The 26,237-nt window shown below is 42.2% G+C and overlaps 2 protein-coding genes across 2 annotated transcripts in view; both read left to right on the top strand.

Moving 5' to 3' along the window:
• Positions 1-2,109, top strand: part of slc6a16a (solute carrier family 6 member 16a) — a gene marked incomplete at its 5' end in the record, with an annotated part of 39,630 nt that extends 37,521 nt beyond the window's left edge. Inside the window, one exon of the mRNA XM_084439031.1 lies at positions 154-2,109. Within this exon, the coding sequence (XP_084295157.1) occupies positions 154-501 (348 nt within the window). The 3' untranslated portion in view covers positions 502-2,109. The remainder of the gene's footprint in view (positions 1-153) is intronic.
• A 1,531-nt stretch (positions 2,110-3,640) lies between these two features.
• On the top strand, positions 3,641-24,322 carry slc17a7a (solute carrier family 17 member 7a; the record flags this gene model as incomplete). The annotated part of the gene is made up of 13 exons (XM_084438542.1): positions 3,641-3,702; positions 16,336-16,588; positions 16,976-17,094; positions 17,552-17,666; positions 17,767-17,854; positions 19,182-19,268; positions 19,927-20,069; positions 20,247-20,396; positions 20,567-20,699; positions 22,188-22,298; positions 22,651-22,778; positions 22,946-23,015; positions 24,015-24,322. 13 exons carry the CDS (start codon positions 3,641-3,643, stop codon positions 24,320-24,322), a joined length of 1,767 nt encoding a protein of 588 aa, XP_084294668.1.
• Positions 24,323-26,237: the final 1,915 nt, after the last annotated feature.

The following is a 26,237-nucleotide window of genomic DNA, read 5'->3' as shown; positions in this document are numbered from 1 at the left end:
GCGTTTGGACACACACAGATGACGTGTGCTTGGAACATGACTGATGCATGGAATCTGACCAATTTACTTCCCTGAATGTTTTGTCAGATTGAACTAGAGTACCGTTATTTAAACTGTTTGTTCACATTGCTGTACACTCTGTGTATTCTCCAGGGGTCGGAGATGGTTCTAGAGTACCCTGGATGGGCCTTGGCTATGATCACCGTGCTGATCCTGACTGCCTCTCTGCCTGTGCCTATTGGATACCTCCACTCTGTGTTAGTAAGCTGTGAAGCTCCAACAATGGGCCTTCAGGGTGAGGGGAGCAGCCAGGAGATGCATCGGGAGATGTACACTAAATGTAATTCCACTGAGCTCCTGGACTCCAACTCCCAGCTGCTCTCGGAGGAGGAAGAGGGTCGACCCAGAGCCACCTTTCTACCGCTGGGTGTGGACCACTACAGGCTCCTCCCCCAGCAGGAATACATGGAAGAAGAGGATGAAGAGGATACAAGGGTGTGAGTCAGGGAGAAAAAAAGAATAATGGGAGAATAAGTTGCAAAGGGAAAAGTCGAGCTTCACTTTTGATCAAAGAAATTGGTCAAATATAGGAAAGTGACAGGGAATAGTAGTGTCTGGAAAGTTGTTTTGATTTCCTTAAATAGCGACAAAGGTTAGTATAAAATAAACAAAGGGTAGGATAGTGCATTACGCCAGAAAGACATGGCACTCAGCTGAGAAAATACATCCGTCCAGCTACTGCCAGACTGAGCTCAGTTATTGTACTTAAATATAAAAACTAAAAATCTGCACAACACAGTGGAAATTATGGATATTTCCTGCCAAGCCTGTAAACAGAGAGTGTACTGTATACTGTATGTGATAACCAAGTAGCAACATGTTACAATCTATTGGTGCATTAGCCTACTAGGATAGCTAGTAGAATGTTTTTTTTGTTTAAAACTAAAAGAAATATTACTGTAAAAGAACAGCACTGTGCAGCTGGAGTCACACACACATACAGGTCCAGAAATGACTACAATCTCCTATCACTGATGTACATACACATCTAAAATACTTAGGTAGATGAGAACAAACAATACCAGTAAGGCGCTGCCTCCAGGGTGACATACCTATTCAGTCATTGTTGAATGAATGCATCCTGCCAAAGAGGTATAGGGCCCGGGGTTGTTTCTGGACATGGTCAAACATACACAACTCATGGACAAGTTTGCTGAATAGATACTGGGGACTAAAAAATGTTTTGACACTCACTCACTCACCTCACTTCATGAGGCTCTACAGCCATCTGGTGGGCAGAGTACTTCATAGAGTGAGATGACCAAGGAGCACCTAAAAAGCTAATGTAATGATTTTAACCTATGAATGTAACTGCCATGAATTTCAACAGCTTTAGGGAAAATGAGCCATTTTAACTACTAAAAGATACTGCTTATGAGCCATATTCACTACTAAGATTCAGATCAGGATTAACGTGATTCATCAATTTAAGCCTGAAACATGTTTTTTTTACTGCTGTATACTGTAGTTACTCATTAACTTAATTAAAGACATTTGCTGAAGTATTAGTTATACAGTATTATATTTTGACTGATAAATTGTTATACTGTATCCTGTATTATATATCTTGACTGATAAACTGTAATACTGTATTATATTATCACAGATAAACTGGTACTGTATTATATTATGATGGATAAACTCTAATAATACTATACTACAATACCATTATAGTATGACTGATATAAACTGTAATTATTACTGGTCAACTGTAATAATCCTGTATTATTGATTGATAAACTGTAATACTGTGTTATATTATTACTGATAAACTGTAGCATTTGCGGTGTACTTTTAGCTTTGTGCATGTACAGTACCTTGTTTGCATTACCATCCTATTCCACTATGCATTTCTGAATGTGTTTGTTCATGCCTACTTCACTTCACCATGTGTGTCTGAATGTGTTCATCCATGCCTTCTCCCCTTCGCTATATATGTGAGAGTGTGTGTGTGTGTGTGTGTGTGTGTGTGTGTGTGTGTGTGTGTGTGTGTGTGTGTGAGAGTGAGTGAGTGTGTGTGTGTAATATGATATTTAGTTGTTACAGTTTTAAAGCAACTTACAATGAATCTATGTTTCACAGTGCATGGTCTGCTGGAGCCAAACCTCAACCCAGGTGTTTTATGTGGGTCATATTTTAAAGGCGATGCTCTCCTAAATATGTTTTCTTGTGAAATATGATTCAATTTGTCAAATAAAATTCTCGAGTTGGATATTTGACAATGGTTACAGTGGGTCTCATGTCTTAATAAGAGGCAGCTCATGACGGGCTGCTACAGAATGGTTGTATTTGATGGTGGCATTACTAGACTTGATTGAATTCATAATATGTAAATGAACCATCTAGCTCCATCCATGGCGCTAATAATCAAGCACTTCACCACTTCTTTATACCCACTTTTGCCAAGAAGAAAACAAAGTTATTTGTGAGTATGCTGTGAGTTAAGTCACACAGACCACTAGATAGCAGCATACACTGGATAATAGATACAGGCTTTTACCATGACATCATATGGTGTCTTTCAAACAAAAACAAACAAAATAGCGCCTCATGATCAAATCAAATCAATAATTTCATTTGTATAGCGCATGTCATGAGCTAGAGATGAGATTTTTGAGCAGGTGCATATAGTGCAATACCTACTCAGCTGCAGTTGACCGGAGTTCCCACTCCATCTGGAAGTCTATCAACATGGGAGATTACCACCGTCGACTTCACACAGTAACTTCACGCTATTTAGCCTAGCTCTTCACGCCACCATGCCTCTCCTATGACCCAAAGAAGTGACTGATAGGCCTGCAAACCCTGCTTGGCGGTTTTTAAGGGGGACTTCGCTCAAAGCAAATAATTTGATATTTTCCATCAATCCACGTATGATGTAAGGGTAAGAACTTGATAGATATAACTGTTTCTGTAACCCCAATAATTAAACTGCGCACACTTTTGGAGGGTCGCAGAAACTGGCCAAGTTACACCCAACAAATATTGACGGAAACTATCAAAAGATGTATCGCTACCATTTACCACCATTAAAAATGTGAGGAACATGAGTGCAGTTGATCACACCCCATAATTTAAACCATAGGCTACTACATCATATTTTATATGCGCAATGTGTTGACTAAAAATGTACTGTAGACATAAGCAGTTGTGGGCTTAATATACTATCAATTGTTTAAATCAGTGGATATTATTGTTTAAATTTACAGTTACATTCCTAAAAGATGTAACGGTTGTATAATTAAGAGTCTACTAAAAGACAAAAGTATTATTTAGTTGGCACCATTAACCCTATCTTCAGGTCTGGTACAACCATGTATGGTTCTCTTCGGCCTTGGTAAGAATAGCCTATATAACATGTTATATTTATTTTAACATTGTCAGGAAATATACACTTACATTTTATGACAGTGGCTGAGAAAATGTGCAAGGTAGGCAGACTATAGTGTAATATCAGAGTGCTTGTAGGGGGAGGGGTGGACTGATTGAAAGGGATGAAGTGAAAGAGAGGGAGACTGCATGCTGGAGCGAGAGTGCGCGCGGGACAGAAGCACACCGGCCGGATCTGGGAGTCGCGAGGATGGAGGTCCGACCAGACAGATTGAAGGCGGTGGCGGGCAAAACTCTGGGAAAGATACACAGGTAGGCTACTCTCAGAACTTTTACAAATATTTTTGGTTTCTCTCACTTTGGGCGTTTTTAACCCTTTGGATGTTTGTCATTTGTCACCTATAGTCGTTTAGCCTTTCCTCTCCCCAAACACCTTTTTTCCTCCCGTGTAACTTCCTGTTTCTAAAAGAACATCCAATACATATTATGGATGTAAGGAAACGCAAATAACAAGCGGCGGACTTGGGCAAAATAAGTCCATCTAGGTCTCAGTGCCATGCATTGCATAAGAGCACCTGGATGCGGTCTGATGGTGCACGCTAAAAGCAGCAGGAGCTTGGCAACATCTGGTGTGCAGTGAGAGGAGAGTATTAACTAGGAAAATTCAATCAACTGTTGTACTGTTCCACTTCTGCATAATTTTGCAATAATCTAAAGTTTGTATGGCGTTTGTACATTTTATCATGAATCCTGCAGGTAGCAATTGGAGCCTTCTGGTTGATTTCAGACAGGATTGTAGAAAAACCAACAAAACTGGGAAAATTAGATAGCCATAAAAGTATGGTAATGCTTTATAATACAGCCCGTGTTTTACCTGTGTCTTAACAGTGTCTTACACTGTCTTACCAGTGTCTTACCCGTGTCTTACCCGGTGTCTTACGGGGTACTTACAGGTAAGTACAGGGTACCTACCCAGTACTTACGGGGTAGCCTACTTACCCGGTACTTACCGAGTACTTACAGGTAAAGGCGCACTAGGAGCGATGTAGGCTACACGCAAAATGAATGAGCTGAATTTTCAGAAAACTTGGTGGAAGGATGTAGCATGGTCCAACTTAGAAGCCATTATATTTTGGAGCAGATCCGAACCACGGGTAGGGTCCACAGGCCGCCCAAACATGGCTGGCCATTCACCTCCATTCATTTTTTGAACCAGGATTACGAAAAACTACCTGAGCGATTTTCATGAAACTCGGTGGAGGGGTGTAGCATGAGCCAACGTACAAGCTCTTACATTTTGGAATCACGGGTCAGGTCCACGGGCCGCCCAAACACTGCCAGACTGCCCACCCACTTCCATTCATTTTTTGCACTATGATTACGCAAAAACTACTGCTTTTATGAAACTCAGTGAAGGGGTGTATCATGGGCCACCTTAGAACCCATTAAATTTTGGAACATATCCGAATCACGAGCCAGAACCCAGCTCTGTGTAGGGGTGTTAGAGACACAGGGTTTGGATTGGGGTGAGCCCGGAGTGCACCACACCCTGTGCTGGCTGTAACCTGAGGGGGGTGCCACAGAGCCGGCCAAATACATCCACCCATTCACCTCAGTAGGGATGAGATGGTATGGATTTTTGGATGACGGTACTGTACGGTCTCTAATTACACGGTACCGTTTACGGTATTTCACGGTATACGGCATTTCACCTCCCCAACACACATAAAAAAAACAAGTATTTTACTTTGAAGGAACTACAGTGCAACACATGATGGAAAATACACACTATTGTAATTAAGCTCAGTTTATTAATAGCAAGCTTATATTAAAATATAGCTGCACACAGCAATGTGGGGGCCAAGCAGGACGCGCGACCAGCGCATCAAAGACGAAACACGCCATAGCCGCATTCGAATCCCTACCGCAGTTTTGAAAATCGGGAATACGGTTCAGAATAAACGCACTTCCAACTTTGGCAGGTTGGTGGCGCTAGAGAGTTCGAGGTGTTGACTTGGTGACAGGGGTCACGGGACCGTCCCCGACGAGTGTGCCAAATGTGGTTATGATACAACAAAACGTTATTGAGATATGACCACACTTCCTGTTTGGTGGCTTGGACGCCAAATTCGATTGGCTGTAGTGAGTGAACGCCTTCGACAATCGAAAATCCCTGTAATTCTTTTGTGAACATTGGTCTAGAGAATGTGTACAGCCAGTTTCATGTAGATTGGTGAAAATCCCTAGGAGAAGATACATTTTAAGTGATTTACACAAAATACAAAATGGTGGGAAATCCCATTGGTGGAAAATGACATCATAGGGTGCGATGAACTCGGCATGAGCCAGGGATTCCAACGGTACCTCATTTTTGAAAATTGGTCCAACAGGTCATAATTTGTGTGCCTAAATGCACTTCCAACTTTGACATGGTGGTGGCGCTAGACAGTTCGAGCTGTCGGGATGACACTTGCTGACAGGCTTCATGGGACTTTCCCTGATGAGTGTTCCAAATGTGGCTTTGATATATTAACAATTTGCTGAGATATGACCACACTTCCTGTTTAGCGGCTTGGTCGCCAAATTCGATTGGCTGTAGCGGGCGAACGCTTTCGAGAATCGAAAATCCCTTTAAGATTCCTATAGACATTGGTCTAGAGATGACACCCACCACGTTTCGTGCAGATTGGTGAAAATTCCTAGGAGGAGATACATTTTAAGTGTTTTTCACAAAATCCAAAATGGCGGGAAATCCAATACGGCGGAAAATGATGTCATGGGGTGCGTTGAACTCGGCTTGAGCCAAGGAATCCAACGGTACCTCGTTTTTGAAAATCGGGCTTACAGGTCAAAAGTTGTGTGCACAAACGCACCTCCAACTTTGACATGTTGGTGGCGCTAGAGGGTTCGAGCTGTGTACATGGGTCTTGGTGAAAAGACTCAGGGGACTGTCATGAATAAGTGTGCCAATTTTCACAACTTTTTACCATATGGTTCTATGGGCTGCCATAGACTCCAATGACAGAGGAAGATGAAGAATAATAAGAAAAGGTACAAGAACAATGGTGGCCTGCGCAGCTTCGCTGCTTGGCCCCCAATTACAAAATTCACTGTTGCAAGCAACTTGAAATGTGAAGTTTCAGCAGCGTATTATTGTGTAATACCGTAAACGTAATACTGTAAACGCAGGGAATGTCACAGTTCTAATACGTGGACATTTTATACTGCGGTTCACGGTTTTACGGTATACCATCTCATCCCTACACCTCAGTCACCTCCGCCCTAGTGAATCACAAGCCGCCCAAACATGGCCCTGACGGCCATTCACCTCCATTCATTTTTTAGACTAGGATTACACAATAACTACCAGACTGCTTTTCATGAAACTCAGTGGAGGGGTGTAACATGGGCCAATTTAGAACCCATTCAATTTTGGTGTGCACAGGGCCACGAAATGCATTCAGGGGCGGAGGTCTGTGCTCTCTGAGCATCATTTCTAGTTTGAAAGATGAAAGCCTTTTCTCCAAGGTGGCTACAGTTGTAGCTCCCCACCTTTTATATTAAAAGCAATTTTTTGCACTTAAATATCACATATCGTGCGCACTAGTGCGCTGTAGCATTGAGTTGTCAGAACCTTGATCTCCGTTATTTGTTTCTGTTTGTTGGTGAAGTGATTGCATTCCTCACTAGTTCTTCTATGATGGTAAATGGTAAATGGACTGCACTTATATAGTGCTTTTATCCAAAGCACTTTACAATGGCCTCTCAATCATCCATTCACACACCAATGGCGGCAGCTGCCATGCAAGGTGCTAGCCTACTCATTGGGAGCAATTTGAGGTTTGTCTTGCCTGAGGACACTTGTGGACATGAGGAGGACAGGAGGGACCGGGATTTGAACCGCCAACCCTGCTGTCATTGGACGACCCACTCTACCTCCTGAGCCACAGCCACTCTTGTGACAGTGACTTTGATCATAATACCCTTGCAATTAAGGCGATATCTTTTAAAACGCTGTGTATCATTCAACGTCTCCAAAACGTTAGTGCGATTACGAGGCAGATTGCTGGGATCGTTTGTGATTTGGTCTTAGTGATTGAGGAGTCCTCTTGACTTCCCCTAACTTCTGACAGATTTAGGAGCTGGTTTTAGCGCTACAACGCTTTACTCTTAGCCCAAAAAGTAAGAAGTCCTAAAATTACAAGTGAATGTTTCACCTAAATCACCAAGTTAGAGCTACTTTTTGCCTTTCCCAGCTCCCAGCATTGTGCTGAAGTGTCCTTGAGCAAGACACTTACATTAACCCCAAAATCACTCACGTGCGGTACAGTGGCACAGAACCTAGTGTCGCCTCAGAGCAAGAAGGTCTCCTGGGCCTTTCTGTGTGGAGTTTGCATGTTCTCCCTGTGTTTGTAAGGGTTTCCTCACAAAGAACACAATATGAAAAACATGCACAAGAACAGATGCTCTTCAGTCCGGTACCTGACAAGCACTTGGACTGAGCACTTGGACTTGGTCCCAGGGCGCCATGAATGATGGCTGCCCACTGCTCCTTGCTGCCTCTGGAGGACAAATGAGGGGAGGATCTACAGCCCTCTAAACATCAATGGGGCCCCGGTGGAGAGGGTGGACCACTTTAAGTATCTTGGTGTCCAGATCACCATGGACAACAAACATACACTGTAGTGAGGAAGTAATGGTAGAGTCTGTATCACCTCAGACAAAGAACTCAGACGGAAAAGCATACAGCAGCACCTTCGGCTAGGGTGCATGCGTGAATGCGTCCACTCCTAGCAGAGGCTGGTCCCGCTGACTCAGGGAGAACCAAACGGGAGTCTGATGTACTCGTACACCACTCCCTGGAAGGCAAAGTTGATGCAGAGGTATCTGCACGTGGAAGTAGGCATCTTTCAGGTCTATGCTGGTGCAAAAGTCGCTGGGAAGGAACGCTTCCAGCATCTGCCGCTCCGTAAGCATGCAAAACTTCGACTTCGCTGCCACTTTGTTGAAAAGATGGAAGTCAAAAATTGGTCTCACACCTCCTGTCTTCTTTGGCACGAGGAAGTAGCGAGAAAAATATCCCTTGTTCGCTTCCTTTGACAAAAGCTTCACAATCTCTGCTGACAGAGTTGCCGCTTGGTCGGTACATGGCATCACGCTTGCCCTGTGGGGTGGAGCTCCACAGAATAGAACTGAAGGACCCCATCTCATTACTGCTTGTGGTTATATACATATTATGTATTTGTTTTCTTATATATATATTTCATATATATATATATATAAGAATATATATATATATATATAATTTATTGCCATCCTTTTTACTTTACTCATCATTTCTTACTTTGGTTTAGATATCGATAAACACATACTTAAAAAGAATGTTCAGTGTAAAATACTGCAAAAAAAAGGAAGAGATTACTGACATTGATAGGATGACACGCAATAACCATGGCTTTATAAACTCACTGCTCTCAGGATTTTGAGGTAGCAACCAAACGCATTAAATCCAATCCTGAAATAGCCTGTTTGTCAGCCCAGCTGTCGGCCCATGCAAATCCCTGAACTCACCCCATCCCACCCTCCTCCCCATGCCATGTCACTTCCTTCTCCCCTACTAACCCCACACACACACACAAACACTAGTCCCGTTCAGAACCTAGCCTAGATGACTATCGGCCAATACGGGGCCCTGGATTAAGGGAGTAAGGGCATGCGAGTCAAATAGTGTTTTTTCTTCATTGGCTAGGCATGTGTATGGTGTCCTAGGATGAGAAGAAGTGCAGAATGTGAGATTGGATTCAGATTGTGTTTTGTTTGCAAATACTGAACATCTTATTCCATAGACATTGAACAAAAAGACAAGACTGGCAACACTGAATATCTTACTTGTAGTATGAAGAACTCAAGCAGCACATATTTCTCTGCTTCTGTGTGTGTTTTAATGTGTGCATGTGTACATGTAGGTGGGTGGCTGTATAGTACAATATATAGGTGCGTGTGAGCAAGCCACTGTACCTCACAGACCAAACCCGTGATCTCTCTGCAAATGCAGCCAGTAGGTCATCTATTATACAGAGAATACTTTTCATGATTCTATATTAAACTCTGCTTGGTAAGCAAATGCTAGAGTACTGTAAGATCCTGCTCACTACCCCCTCTCACCCCCTCAAATTTCTGGGAGCACCTCTCACTAACCCTAACCCTCGGAGAACCCGCCCCCCATTCAACATCCACACAGTTAGCCAGACACAGACCATGACATGTAGCATGACATTTTGACAGCATTTTAAGATGGTGCTTAAGAAGAATAACCAGACTAACCCTTCTTTTACATATATATGCTGTGTCACAAGTTTTGATGTTAATAGATTGATATGTTGTCACTGTCTCATTCAAAACTGATATGACTTTGTCGATTTCGAGCCTTGGGATACAGAGGTACTATGGAAGCCCATTTCCGCCACAAAAAAAAAAAAAGTATTTGTAACCGGGAAAAAAAAAAAGATCTCATAATAATGAGAAACGACTTAGTATCTCATAATTCTGACTTATTATCTCATAATTATGAGAAAGTATCTCATAATTATGAGATACTAAGTCATAAATATGAGATAGTTTTATCATAATTATGAAAAGTCGTAATTATGAGAAAGTTTCTCATTATTATGAGATCTGTTTTTTTTCCCCCCCGGTTACGAATACTTTTTTTTTTGTGGCGGAAATGGGCTTCCATAGAGGTACAGATAATTTATAACAATTACAACACCTTCCCTTAAGAGCACCTTCCCTTAAGAGCAGAGTTTGATAATGCTATTTCACAATATCTGATTTAATGTATGGAGTGTATGAAGGTCATGCAGTGTGTTTGCATGTGTGCATGAGTAAGTGAAATAGTGTGACAGAAAGAGGATGGGGGAAGCTCCCTAGGTAACACAGTCCCACCGAGACACAATCTGTTCACTCGCGAGAGATGGACGACAAGAGAGCTAGGGTGTTGAGGGGGAGGGGGCACCACTGTTACTTTTATTCAAGTGAGAAAAATAGCAATAATTTTACGGATTTGCAGAGTCGTTTTTGATAATTTCATCAGACGTCTGGTTGTCAAAAAATTTTACCTCTTAGCTCTTACTTTGTACATACTGTGAGGGTTTTTAAATCAAAGCACTCACCATAACCATTACTTCAATAGTACAAACATGTAAAATTAGATACAGAGACACATACTGCATTAGATAATGTTACAGAGTCACGAGAGAAGGTATGGGGAAGACTAGAGAGGAAGCAGAGTTTGGATATACTGTATGTGGACAAATATTGACCAGGCGACTGACATTACATAACAGCTTTGATGCTACTGACTCCCTCTCTGTCTATGTCTATGTCTATGTCTCTGTCTCTGTCTCTCTCTCTTTCCATCTCTCTCTCTCTCTCTCTCTCTCTCTCTATGTCTATGTCTATGTCTCTGTCTCTGTCTCTGTCTCTCTCTCTTTCCATCTCTCTCTCTCTCTCTCTCACTCACTCATCCTCTTATGGGGGATTATCAGGAACACTCTGTGAATTGGTCAATTTAATATAAAAGGTAACAAAAGAGTCTTATGTCGCCAGCTCATTCACCCAAAGATGAAGGCTGAACCAGACCCTCTTATTATACAGTACTCGTCTAGAGCACTTCTACTGCTCTATTACAGCATACAGTACTTTTACTGCTCTATTAGAAAGGTTCAGGTGTTCGCAATCAATATACATGTGGGCAAATGTATAATGGAGTATTTGCTTTGATTATAACCTGTGCTGACTATAATCATGCTTATCATGATTCCTACTGTTCGATTATAATTCACAGTGCAGCATGGATTATAATCTGGTCTTCATATGTACTGTTTGGATGGTCATATAAAAATAGTCAAAGGCTGTGATTGCCGTTTTAGTGAATGGAACACCAGCATGGCAGCCCAGATGTATTACATGATATAAGGGAATGTATAGTTTAAGATACAATTTGATTATGGTGACATACTGCTTCTGCTATATGTTTCTGCTAACATTCCACTGGACTCATTATGCCATAGTGTGCTCGTGTCATTGTGGGATGGTGTTCCATGACAGCAAAAAGGTCACACCACTGATATATTATCTATTTACAGAGCACTGCTTCAGAGACTAACCCATTACCTAAATGTTGCACATACAGTACAGGCTAGCCTACGGAACCTGTAATTTATGCTGTTCACACTTCTCTCTCACCAGCGTGTGTCAGTTATTTACAATTTAGTTAAATGCTTTGTGTATATATATGGGTAACAATAATTCAGAAAATAGTTTTGATTTCATTATCAATGTAATGAGACGGATTGAGTCTATTCAGGGGACTGCTTGGGCAAAAATGCGTAGCCTAAAGCCTAAAAAAACATACTGTTCCGGTTTGTGAAGTTGTGAAACATCAGCATTTGAAATACAAAGAAAAAGTCAGTGTCAGAGCGACTGAGCCTTAAGATAACCCTCCCATTGGCGTTTCTAATGCTAAATTTGCTTGTCTTCCATGTATACCCACCTCCTCAAAGGCAGTGCCATATTTAGAGTTTTCATCAACTAAACTAAACTAAAGACATTGATTGGACATTACATTGTATTGCACTATTTTTTATTACTAGTGTATTGTTTTTATTACTGTTTATCCTGTACTATTACTGTTTTTATAGCGACCATATTATGTAATTATTCTGTTGTTGAACTGTTACTCTCTTGTATGTGTACAATGGATGTAACAATACGGATTTCTCTTCATCGTTGCCAGACAGAACCGAAGAGGGAAACGGAATGTGAGCTCACCTGATCAGGATAGACTGCTTTGACTGGGGAGGCACTGAGAATGTTGGTTGCCCCCCCTGGTTAGGAGGACAATTTTACACCATAAATGCAAACAAACATCATATTGAAACTCTATAATGCTCCCTAATGTAAATCAGTGCATTTGAGTGAGTTTTGAGAGGTGTGCGGTTATCAAAGATTAATGCACACACAGCAACCAATCAGAATCGAGTATAGCAATGGTATAAAATTATAATACTGTACACTGCCTGAGGTCATGGGACTTCAGCCCCTACATGTTTCTTTGCTCCTAATTGCTGCCAGCTGACACCAATCAGGTACTTGTTATTCTAATGAGATCTGAACCACATCATTTGACTGGGAATACAGCAAAGAAGAAAGAAAGGAGGCTAAGGATAGACCTACTAAAATACCAATCCCCTGTTAAAGGCAATTGCTGCCAACACACGTTGGGTGTGCCAGATTATGGCATGGCGTTTTTAGTACAGTAGGTGTTGTGTGTGTGTGTGTGTGTGTGTGTGTGTGTGTGTGTGTGTGTGTGTGTGTGTGTGTGTGTGTGTGTGTGTGTGTGTGTAACAATGTAAAGTATGGGGAGATTTAAGTTAACTTGTGGGACATTTGGAGATGTCTAGTTGTTGCTTAAAAATGTACATGCTCTTTCACATAATGACATATAACACTGAACTGAATTCCTCGTTTGCACGTTATTTACATTTTAATTTATGCAGCATACATATAACAACACGGTACGCACATAACAACAGGTCATAACAACACTGGCCTTGTAATTCCTATGTGTCAGGTTTGAAACCAGCCAGGTACAGTGTTTTTTGTTGTACTAACTGCATTAACATTAACAAATGCCATAGTGTACAATGAACACATATTACACATGAGAGAGAGAGAGAGAGTGAGAGAGAGAGAGAGAGCGCATGAGGTGAAAGAAATCAGTGAATGTACATGTTGCACAAATTAGTTCTAATTACTGCTGTGGGCTAGTCTAATTAGCTTGTAGCATATGTGAGTGGCAGGCTGCAATCTGTCTGTGGTTTAATGAGAACCTTCCTTTATTCCCACTTCTCCACTGTGATGGAGCCTTGCTTAAGTAATTAGTCACGATTTCCCATAGGCTAGTTTTGATTTGTACTGACGACATTTGTGCAGATGAGGGGGCAAACAGATCATGATTCAGCAGATTCACCGATTACACTTTACAATAAGATACACAAAAAATTAGTAGTTACTGAGTAGCTAATTAGGAACCAATGATTTGTTTTGTTAATGAGTAGTTACTGATTAACTCTCAATCCATGACTGTATAATAGATACTGATGAGTTACTAGAGAACAGACTGGGGACAACTATAGTAGTCACTGAGGAACCAATCTGTGATGGACAATCACGAGGAAATCTTCATCTGAGACATTTTTCTAAAACAACAAAAGGTGCTGGGAAGGAAAAATGAAATAGAGAGAATAAAAGATGCTTTTGAGCAAACAATGGTAGGAATTGAAAAACATTAAAGCACTGTGATTGTGCAGAGCAGTTGAGCACTTCAACAGTGTGGGTGGATGGCATTGTGGCACATTTGATATACAAGTGCATCTCTCCATATTAATCTCCGGAAGTAAATCATTTTTGTAATCCTAATCTGAATGTTGTGACAGATTAAGAGAGAGTGGGAGGAGAAAGAGGAGTCACGCTTGCAGCTCAGTAGAAAAAGAGGGAGGGGTTATGGAGAAAGTAAAGGGGGAGGGAGAATACGAGATAAAGAGAGAGAGACAGGACACAATCTTTAATCCCTTTTACATTTGAATACGCGAAATGCTTTTCACATTGCTTTCTTTATTACTATATTCTCAGAAGCACAATGTGCTTCTTAATGAGAATTGGGCACAAAAGGTTCTTTTCTAGAACTACCTGTATGTATTTTTCTCAAATGTATTTCACCAGGTCTTTCTCTTTCACTGATGTTGACGGACCTATTCAATGTTTGAGGGGATTACACATAATCTGCTCTGTGGAATGGGGGAGATACAAGATACAAGTACAGCATGCAAGCAATAGATAGATAGACAGACAGACAGACAGACAGACAGACAGACAGACAGACAGACAGACAGACAGACAGACAGACAGACAGATAGATAGATAGATAGATAGATAGATAGATAGATAGATATATAGATAGTTTATCTTACCCAAAGATCTTTGAATAATTGATTGTCATCAGTTAGCCTTCTCTTGTGTTAGAGTGTGTAAGGAAGCATGGCGTGTCAGGAGCTTTCTTTGTGAGTGCACGCAGAGAGATGGGGTATAGAGTGAAGAAGGATAAAGTAAAGGAGATTGATTGATCGCTAGATGACAGTTTTCAAGCTGTCTGTTGCACATGTAAAATTATATTTGAATCAGACCACATTAACAAATCTCAATCACTTACTTTGGAACAAGATCATCATATTGAATGAATGCTCGTGGTGATTCCGGCTGCCTTTCACCACACAATTCTCCAGCTCACTGAGTAACTGGATCATCCCAGCATCACAGGAAACCTACGTGTGCCTGTGTATCCTTGTGCATGCACACACATATGCATGCAAACAACACAATATTTTATGTATGTTTTCATCAGACTGTGGTGTAGACAAGCATTGATTGTGGTACTATGTTTATTGGTCAGCCAGTTGGTTTGTGTGTGTGTGTGTGTGTGTGTGTGTGTGTGTGTGTGTGTGTGTGTGTGTTTACTGCAGTAGACAGGTTGTAGTTCACAGATGGCCTCTACCCTGTATTCTCAGTATGACTCCTGTGTATCATATCTGTGGCCAGTCCTCTGTCTGCTTCTCTCCCCACTCCCTTCCTCTCTCTCAATTTCTGACAGCCAATGCCTATACTAACTCTGTCTTGGTGTGAGTCAACATTATTATTGGCTATTTTGTGAGTGTGTGTGTGTGGTGGGGGGTTGTGATAGAGTGGGCAGTGCCCGGATAGCAGCAGGTAGAGGGCACTGTGAAGGACTGGCCACTAGGGGGATGTTCCATGGCGGGTACCCACCCACCTAGGGGCCATGCCAACGACAGCTGCTGTCAACCACCGAGAGCCGATGATTCAGATGGCTCTAACATATGCGTGTAGGTAGGGGGGTTTATGAATGCATATATGACTGTGTAGCAGAAGATTCTGTTTGTGTGTGTGTGTGTGTGTGTGTGTGTGTGTGTGTGTGTGTGTGTGTGTGTGACAAATTGATCATAGGTAAGTGAAAGTCTTCATGCTTGCAGCAAATTCCTGAAGCATTTAGTCTTCCTCCTTAAAACTATCATCATCAACTATCATCAGCCTGGCACGATCATCCATATCAACAACCTGACAGCTGATAGCTGGTACAGTATTGTTATGACACAGTATTACCTACGGCTAACCCTAAGTTAACCCTACCACTATATTTGCACCACAGGGCAAGCCACTTTAGATGGCCGTTTCCTATGTTTGAAGTACAGTAAATAGACTTTACGCAATGCTTATCATTTTCACTGCCAGTTACACTTAGGCACTTTACTCGTGTGGATAGGTTAGGGTTAATGTTAAGCATTCCACTCATGTTGTTAGATTAAGTTTTTGGTTACTCCAACAAAAAGCACTAGCACAACAAAAAAGGCACTTTGCACTCCGCTACTGGTGCCCCCCCCCACCCACACACACACACACATACCCTCTTTGCATGCCATTTCTTAGTTATACACACTGCATCTCCTAATTAAACTTTATATGTAGCAGTAACTACAAAATTCCTGCAATTGCGGTCGCATACAGTACATTAGTTAATATTTCACTACAAACACACAGGTGTTTCCTTACCATGGTTAAAAAATCAGACAGGCTGTTCATTCATGTCCCGTAGTCCAATTTTAAATGGTATTGAGCCGCAACCTTATACAGTATTACCTTATGTTTGTGTGATGATACCATTATTGTGGAGTGCTTTGTACTGAACACGTACCTAGTGGTGGCACAATACTTAACCTCCCCCAACCCAAACTCGGCCATAGAATACCATCAACAAGGCCCTGATAGGTACCACATCCTTCCTCTCACTTGATCTGCTCTGTATCCCTCCAGGCTGCTAGAGAAACGCCAGCCTAATGGGGAGACCATTGAGCTGTCTGCTGAGGGCCGCCCGGAGCTGGTGGAGGAGAAGGAGCTGCCCATGGTGGACTGCACCTGCTTCGGCATGCCGCGTCGCTACATCATGGCCATCCTCTGCGGCCTGGGATTTTGCATCTCCTTCGGCATCCGCTGTAACCTGGGCGTGGCCATCGTCAGCATGGTGAACGACCACACCGTCTCCAAAGGCAACCGAGAGGTGCTAGTGGTAAGTGTTGAGCAGAGTAGAAAACCTCTATAGTATGTCAGTGTAGAAAGGATACAGAGATCCCTGAAAGGGGACATACAGTAGTCTATCATCTTTTCAGTACAGTACTAGGGTCACAGACAAGAGGAGAGAACATTAAAAAAAAAACAAGACAAGACTGGGGATTGAACACTGGTCTCTAGGCTGCACAGTACATGTGATAGAGCTAGCGGCATTATGTCTTAAGCCATGACCTCTCATGCATCTCAACCATATAAAACATCTCAACCCTCTATATTTGGTAGTTACTGATCCAGTTATCTTTTTTTGGGAAGCAAAATGTGACCAAGTTCAACCCCCTCTGTAGACTGAGGCTGCTGAGTCGTGTCATCTGTTGCCTCTCTCTAGGCAGCACAGTTCACCTGGGATCCTGAGACAGTGGGGATGATCCATGGCTCTTTTTTCTGGGGCTACATCGTCACGCAAATTCCTGGTGGCTTCATATGTCAAAGATTTGCTGCCAACAGGTATTTTTACGAAACTTCCATTGACCTTCAATAGTAGACCGTTTTGTGAACTTCAACCTTTCTACTGCAGCTAAACACACACACACACACACACACACACACACACACACACACACACACTTAACCAACTGACTGACCAACAAACACATCAATATTTTCAAGTACAGGTATACATGTAAGAGGGGAGAAACTCCCCCTGATTCCTGGGAATTGAACCTCGGTCTCAAGACGACATAACCGAGTGACACAACCAAGTCCTAATGCATGTATTTACGAATCTTATTCCAATGCCCAACAGTGCTCTGTTTACCGGTTACAGACAAACGGTCATCATTTGGAAACATTATGCTATGACATCTCAATCACTTGGGTACAGAATCTTGTTTGTCCCTCTGTGTGTGTGTGTGTGTGTGTGTGTGTGTGTGTGTGTGTCTGTGTGTCTTGCTCTGTGCTTCAGAGTGTTTGGTTTTGCCATAGTGGCCACATCCATCCTGAACATGCTGATTCCAGCTGCTGCCCGATGCCACTACAGCTGTGTCATACTAGTCAGGATATGCCAGGGCCTCGTTGAGGTACAGTACAGTGTGTGTGTGTGTGTGTGTGTGTGTGTACTGTGCATACATGACAATTGTGTGTTTCCTATGTACTGTACATAATCATGTCATCCTACAGGGCGTATCATACCCAGCATGCCATGGGATCTGGGCCAAGTGGGCTCCACCTCTGGAGAGAAGTCGTCTGGCCACAACAGCCTTTTGTGGTGAGATATGAAGGATTTTAACACCCTCTCACTATCCCACTCCTCCTGTCCCCACTCTCTCAAACCTAATATTCTTCCACATTACCACATGTGATCACAGTCGGCAAAAATGACCATAATATTCAAAATTCCCTTTGGCAGAGACAGTTCATGGAGTCCGATGGAGGTACAAGCTGTCTAAAACTAAACCGTATTAGTGTAAACATAGCCTAAGTCACATTAGACAACACATACATCAGCCAACACAGTCAGACAGAGACAGTCAAAGGGACTTTTAGAATTGTGTTTGTTTGTGTCTCAATTGCCTATTTAGAACATCTAAAACTGGTCATGTCAAATCCTACGAAGAGACGTTCTAGAGATACAACCGTATGCCACCACTTTGTCGAGTGCCCCAAAAGTTCAAGGTACCCCACCACTTCGTCGCGCACTGAGTGCAACACGAAACGGCTATGATGAGACAGTGAAGCTAGTGTGTATTGCATCGAGGCGTTCATTACATCTAGTCGACACTGTCATGGACTCTAAATCGGAAGAAGTAGATGTATGAATGTCATTTTGACATCATTTACCAAAATAATCAATTATTTTCAACAATGTTTTATTTACATCAAGTCAAAGCTTTCATCATTACATCAAATAGACACTTTCATGGACTCTAAATCAGAAGCTAAGCAAATAAGATGAGTGAGAATATGCATGCAAATAAATGATGTGCGCAACACTGATGACTGAGAAGTGTTGGAATTATTTGCAGTTATGGGGATGATAATATATCCAAAAGGCTGAACAATAATAGGTCGACCAAACAAGTTTACCCCGTTCGCCCCATCAATATTGTTTAAAGTCTACTGTGCCACAGACATAGGCTAGATTGTTTTGGAGGTCTATTGTTCAAAAGGCATACATAACTTGTAACGCATATTTTGGTATTTTAAAAGCATAAGTAAAGTAAGGGCAAAAGTTGCTTAGAGTTCATGAAATGCAAGTCTTTCCATAAGATTTAGTCCAGTAGATAAGCTCAGTAGAGATGCAATTTTGAACACTTACATATTTTTTTCACACTGAAACAAAAAAGAAAAAAGGGTGATTTTAGCTGGGCCTTGTGGATGCCAGCAGCACCCCATGTTAGATAGAAAATTAGAACATTCCTAGAAAGTTCAAAGGAAAACATAAATCATGAATAAGAACAAGGATTTGGAGAAATTATAAAAGCAGAAAATATCCTGAATCTGGCATAGGGAGCTCTAAAACTAGGGATTTCAAGATTCAACATTAATTTCAAATCAAACATTTACATCTGTCTTCTCTTTGGTTGTTCTCTCAGGTTCGTATGCAGGGGCAGTGGTAGCGATGCCTCTAGCTGGAGTGCTGGTTCAGTACACAGGGTGGTCTTCAGTCTTCTATGTATATGGTTAGTAACATGATTATGAATATGATTACTTTCGTGAATACTGTATAGCCATATATTCAAATACTAGGCCACTAATATTTTTTTTGTGATGTCACCAAGTACAGTATGTACAATATTATATTAGATGATAAACATGCTGTACATGGTACAGTACCAGTCTGTGTTCCTGATGCTCCTGTCTTCTCTCCATTCTCTTCCATCAACAATGTATTCCTTTACAATCACCACAACCTTCTGTATTCTCCCAACTCTCCTTTATCCCACCCATGCCTGTCTCCCTACATCTCTTCTTATGGCACTTTCTTCTCACCTTTCCCTTTCTTCCTATTAACCTCTCTTCCTACCGTCATCCCCCTCTTCCTATCTTCCTCATATTTTGCCCCTCTCACACCAAACCCTTCATCTCCACTTCCTCTTACCACACCTCTCACCTCTTCACTCCACCCATCACCTTTCCTTCTGCTTCCATCTCTCTACCTCCACTATCTCTCCATTCATCCCCTTCATCTCCTGCCATAATTATACCCTTTTCCTACTTGACCCCAACTCTGAAACCCCTACGCTTGCCCCACCTCCTACCCCTGACCTCTTCCAATGTCCCCCTCTCCCTACCGTGTTTTCCGTACCCCTATTTTTGTACCCCTCCGCCCCCTGTCAGGCATTGTTGGAATATTCTGGTACCTCTTCTGGATCCTGGTGTCCTACGAGAGTCCAGCAGCCCACCCCACCATCACTGCTGAGGAGAGGAAGTACATTGAAGATTCCATTGGAGAGTCAGCAGGCCTGGTCAATCCTCTCCAGGTTTGAAGGCTGAGTCTGCATATAAGCATTTCACACATATACTGTCTCTCTTTCTTACAAACACACATACTCACACGCCCCTCTTACCAAACACAACCATCTTTTTGAGCGAGCAGCTTTGCTGGCAGCTGTATCTCCTGATCATCTGATCCTGATCACTATTCCTCATGGTTGCAGAAATTCAAAACCCCATGGAAACAGTTCTTCACCTCCATGCCAGTGTACGCCATCATTGTAGCAAACTTCTGCAGGAGCTGGACCTTCTATCTATTGCTCATCAGTCAGCCGGCTTACTTTGAAGAGGTGTTTGGCTTTGAGATCAGCAAGGTGAGACAGGCTTAATTAGTCACTACTGCAGGCATAACATGTGAGGCAATTTTGGATATCTTTTGCATCTGTCTTGTTGATACTGTATATGTCTCTATGCAGTTTCTCTCTCTCTCTCTCTCTCTCTTTCTCTCTCTCTCTCATGTTGATTTCCTCTCTCTCTCTTTCAGGTGGGGCTGGTGTCAGCCTTGCCCCATCTGGTGATGACCATCATCGTGCCTATCGGGGGCCAGCTGGCAGATTACCTGAGAACTCACAACCTGATGACGACCACCAATGTCAGGAAGCTCATGAACTGTGGAGGTATGTGTGTGAATGCATGTGTGTCTGTGATAGATATATGGTGATAGATATAGGTGGGAGGGAGAAGGCGGTGGTTCCTTTGGAGCGTTGGCTGTGGTTGGCCGTGCAGGTCCTCAGAAATTAACGTGCCGCAAAATACGCACTTGTGTAAGCATACTGTACGTGTTGTTAAACAGCAAAAATATTGAATGCTTCATACATGGTGTGCATGCAGGGACCATGTGTGTTAGGGGGACTGCATGTGTGTTAGGGGGACTGCATGCGTGTTAGGGGGACTGCATGTGTGTTAGGGGGACTGCATGCGTGTTAGGGGGACTGCATGCGTGTTAGGGGGACTGCATGTGTGTTAGGGGGACTGCATGCGTGTTAGGGGGACTGCATGCTTGTTAGGGGGACTGCATGCAGGAACCATGTGTGTTAGGAGGACTGCATGCAGGAACCATGTGTGTTAGGGGACTCACATGTGTAAGATAATGTAGACACATTCCACTTCGCTGCACTAAACTGAGCTAGCTTGAAATCAAACTCTTTTTTTGGTCCGATCTGATCCCCACTGCTGCATTGGGGATGATGCAAGCTAACATAAGCATGATATGTATGCATCACTTCCTTTTCCCCTGCTATTGCACACACTCTGACAGAACAAGAGACAGTTAGCTTTCTGTGCCAAAACCCACAGGTGTAACACACTCAGGTGTAAGTTTTTACCTCTAAAACTGAGCTCTCAGACATCCATCCATCCATCCATCCATCCATCCATCCATCTGTGCACTAGTGTTAGTAAATGAGGAATAGTTGTAACTTTAGAATAACGTCCCAAAAAGGTCTGTAACTCATGAACATGGTACTATCAAATATATTAACTGATCTTTTACAAATTAGTTAATAATAATTACTTACCAATTTACTAATATAAAATTACATTTGTAAACATTAGCAAATGAAGAATAGTTCTAACTTTAGAATAACATCTAACTTAGCTATTTAACTATTAACATGGTCTTAACGAATATATTTAACCTTTAATAATGATGTGTTAATAAACATTAAACATAATAAACATTTATTAATTTGTGTTTGGATGGATCCCCTGATAGGGGCAGATGGGGCCAACTGTAGGTGGATCAACTTTTAACTAATACTTAACAAGTCATTTGTAAGTAGTTTACTAATCACTTGTTCATGATCTATTAACTATTTATAAGGTGTAATTTTAAATCATTAACCAATTACTAACAAACATTTAACAAGTCATTAATGATTCATTAACTAACAGTTTGTGGATAATTGTCACAAATGGTCATGGTTGTTGGCTTGGTTCCATGCTTAAAACTCTTTGCAGTATATGAGGATTTTCTAAAACGTCATTGGAGTGAATGAAGATGAAATTCACTTCTGGATCTACACTGTTGCACTCTATAATGCTATATAATGCTCTATAATGTTTGTCACATATCATAGCCTTCAGTTATGTTGGATGTTTTCCAGGGTTTGGAATGGAGGCCACTCTGTTGCTGGTGGTGGGATTTTCACATACCAAAGGTGTGGCCATTTCCTTCTTGGTCCTCGCTGTGGGTTTCAGTGGATTTGCCATTTCAGGTAAGAAATCCAGAGAATTTTCTTCATAACATATCAAGGGGTGAACCAAAACAATATCCCACTATATGAGGTTTATTGTTGCTTTTCACTGAAAATCGTGTCTTGGGGAGATGCCTTACCAAAGACTTAAAAGGCTGACTAAGAAGTGAAACAGTTTGCACGAATTTAGTGTAGAAATCCACCACACTCTGCAACACCATTAACACATGGTTGTACAGATTCATGTTGTGATATCAATCAACAGAGTTCCAACAGAACGCTACTTGCACAATTCAGGTACTCTGAGTTGGAAAAATAAATGTTATCTGTTACTGTGACTCACCTGGTAGGTTTTGCTTTTCTGCTTTTTCAGGGTTCAATGTGAATCACCTCGACATTGCCCCCCGCTATGCCAGTATTCTCATGGGAATCTCCAATGGAGTAGGCACGTTGTCAGGCATGGTGTGCCCTCTTATTGTGGGAGCTATGACTAAACACAAGGTACAAAGATTCAGTCAATCATTCATGGTACTGTAGCATGTACACTGTTTAGTAGTCATAGTGCTGACACTGGTATTTCCTATCTGAGTTTGTGTAAGAGAGGGAGTTTGAACTGAACTATCTGTATGTTCCCAGCCATGAATGTTATCCTTCTCTGCCCTCCTCAGACACGTGAAGAATGGCAGTATGTCTTCGTCATAGCCTCTGTTGTGCACTACGGGGGAGTGATATTTTACGGTATGTATTTAGCCATCTATAAATCAACACATCAATCCATACTAGTGCGCAGTACCCATTGGCCTATGTGGTTTGTTCTGAGCATTCTATCTATCTATCTATCTATCTATCTATCTATCTATCTATCTATCTATCTATCTATCTATCTATCTATCTATCTATCTATCTGTCTGTCTGTCTGTCTGTCTGTCTGTCTGTCTGTCTGTCTGTCTATAAAATATCAGTGATTAAATCTGTGATCATACAGCAAACTCGGTGGGGCTGCGCATGCAGGCTATTATAACGTGACAAGGCCTGGAGAGTTCCACCGGCTAACTTCCAACTTACCATCGACTGTATTATCTGGCTCAGTAACCCCCAGTATCCTCCTCCCTGTCACACTATAAAAGAAAACATACATTTGCCGGTATGTACCCTTATGAAAAGCTGAGAAGGAAGGTAGCCTACCTGAGTCGTAGAGAGTCCTGTGTTTTCCGTCTCAGCGCCCGGGCTGGTCAGCGTTGTCTCGGCCAGCCCCGTCCTCCTTAGCAGCTCGTTCACAGGTTTAAAATCAGCTCTTTAAGATTCAGATAAGGAATCAAGGCAAAGGAGTGCCCACACAGTCCAGGGCTCCTTGAGTGACCATAAGTTCCTTGGTCTTCTCCGGGTGAGCTGCCTTAGTTAGCTGACACTGGTCAACACCAATGTCAATGTTGTTTTATTTATACAGTGGTCAGTTCAATACAGATACGCAAGCACCAAGTACGCGCCACCATCCAGCTGAAACGCACATAATCATCATAGCGCCAGAAAAGGGGCAAAGGTCAGCCGGGGGTTGTGTTTACATCACTGCCAATCAGCGCTGGAGCTGAGAATAGCTGTGTCTATTGCAGAGTCATTAAGGACTTAATGCCAAGTATACCTTTTCACACTAAAGACAAAAGCCAGATGTTATTTGCCAGTGTAAATGTGGTTAAGAGGGGGTTTAACTGCACACATGCACATGTGGGTCTCTCCCAGGGCTCTTTGCATCTGGAGAGAAGCAGCCATGGGCGGATCCGGAGGACACCAGCGAGGAGAAGTGTGGCATCATTGACAAGGACGAACTGGCCGATGAGACGGAAGAGGTGTACCGCACAGGTGGAGGAGGGCAATACGGAGCCATGAGCCAGCCAAACACAGGACCCGGGGGAGGAGGAGGAGGAGGAGGAGGAGGGGGAGTAGGAGCAGGGTGGGTGACGGACTGGGATAAGACAGAAGAGTATGTCCAACCTTCAGGATACAACAGCTATCTGTACGGGGGAGAACAAGAGAGGGATCTGACATAGAGAGAGAGAGAGAGAGAGAGAGAGAGAGAGAGAGAGAGAGAGAGGTGAAATGAGATAGGGAAGATGTTTTGGGAGGAGTTACAGATGAAGGGGGAAAGGGAAGACAGGATGGATTCAATGAATTTTCAAATATGTGTGGTTGGTATACAACTCATGTGTGGGGCATTGAACATTAAAGGAGTAGTAAAGGGAAAAATCATGTTTAGCCCTGTTTTAAGGTTACTTATGATCATATACAATGGTTCAGATCAAAACGTTGACAAAACTAACACTTTTGAGAAAGTTGATAATTGCTCTACCACCGTTTAGGTCATACAATGGATGTGGGTGGGCACCTTGAAAAATCATTCAAAAACATGTTAAACTCTCGATTTCAAAGACAAGAAGCTCACCGAGGGGGTAATTGGTGTCCGTTGGTGTTCTGACATCAAATTCGCCGCAAAGTATGAATCCTGTAGGGTTTTATTGATCATTTTATGAAATCCATTGACTTATATTGACGCGACCGTTGTAGATGTGTAGATCAATCCGCAGAGGGGATTCAGGAAGCGGAACTACTTACGGTAGCTATTGTTATTGTTTATGTTGCTAGGTTACCTAGTTTGCGGACGTTTACACACATGTGCTGCAACTAAATAGTTCTATGCTAAATATTTTTAAAAAGCCTTTCCAGATGAACTAGAATCTTACTTTATGGCGAATTATATGTCAGAACGCCAACTAACACCTCGGTGAGTTTCTTGTCTTTGAAATTGAGAGTTAACATGTTTTTTGAATGATTTTTCACAGTGCCCACCCACATCCATTGTATGACCAAAACAGTAGTAGAGCAATTATCAGACTTTCTCAAAAGTGCTAGTTTTGTCAAAGTTTTGATCTGAACCATTGTATATGATCATAAGTAACCTTAAAACAGGGCTAAACATGATTTTTCCCTTTACCACTCCTTTAATTGTTTACATCTGGGTGAATGTATTGTGTGTGTGTGTGTGTGTGTGTGTGTGTGCGCGTGCGTGTGTGTGGTTGTAAATGATGGAATGATTAATGTATTTATTATATGCTGTACCAGAGCATGAACTCAATCTCCCAGTGTTCCCTTGTGCTCCTTTGTGATTTGTCAGGAGCACTTTAATGAAGAGTAAATGGTTCTGTGCATATGTTTGTGTGTGTTTGTGTGTGTGTGTGTGTGTGTGTGTGTGTGTGTGTGTGTCTGTGTGTGTGTGTGTGTGATAAACATGTTTTTGCCTGAACTGAAACTCCTGAAATCTCTTTAGACAATTTTGCCATAAAAGGAGGTATATGGGGCTTGGGAAGAGTATCATTAATCTGATATTACTACATTACTACTACCTTCAGTCCTTGTAGAATCTTCACAAAATCACTGAAAGCACATTGTACACATGTACTGTCCCTTTTTTCTCTGGCTCTGTGCATATTTCTGTCTGTGTGTGTGTGTGTCAAAATCTCACGTGGATGTGTAGAGAGATTAGACATTAGTGTGTGATAGTAAATTGACTGTGCAGATTTAAGCATGCAATATCCCAGGCAAAGCAAATGTCTGTTTATGCCTTTGTGTCTGTCTCAATTGGCCTCTCCCCCTCGACCCCCCCCCCCACCCCCTTGCTCTCGCTCTCTCTCTCTCTCTCTCTCTCTCTCTCTCTCTCTCTCTATCCTTCTCCCTGTACAGTTTTAATGTCTGTGATCCCTGATTGACAGTGACGTAATGTATGAGTTGGTAGGTCAGAGGTTAGGGATTGTGTGTGTGTATGTGCTGGGTGCTAGTGCTGAAATATGCAGTGCTCTCTCACACACAAGACACAAGACAGTAACAAATGTTCCAATATGGTGCCCTTTATCCTCAATACGTCCCCAAGTGTGTGTGTGTGTGTGTGTGTGTGTGTGTGTGTGCGCGTGC

This window comes from Borostomias antarcticus (genome assembly GCF_949987555.1).
Source record: "Borostomias antarcticus genome assembly, chromosome: 5".
In the NCBI taxonomy this organism is placed as follows: Eukaryota; Metazoa; Chordata; class Actinopteri; order Stomiiformes; family Stomiidae; genus Borostomias; species Borostomias antarcticus.
The sequence above is the reverse complement of the archived record's forward strand: the minus strand, read 5'-3'. Positions and strand labels throughout refer to the sequence as shown.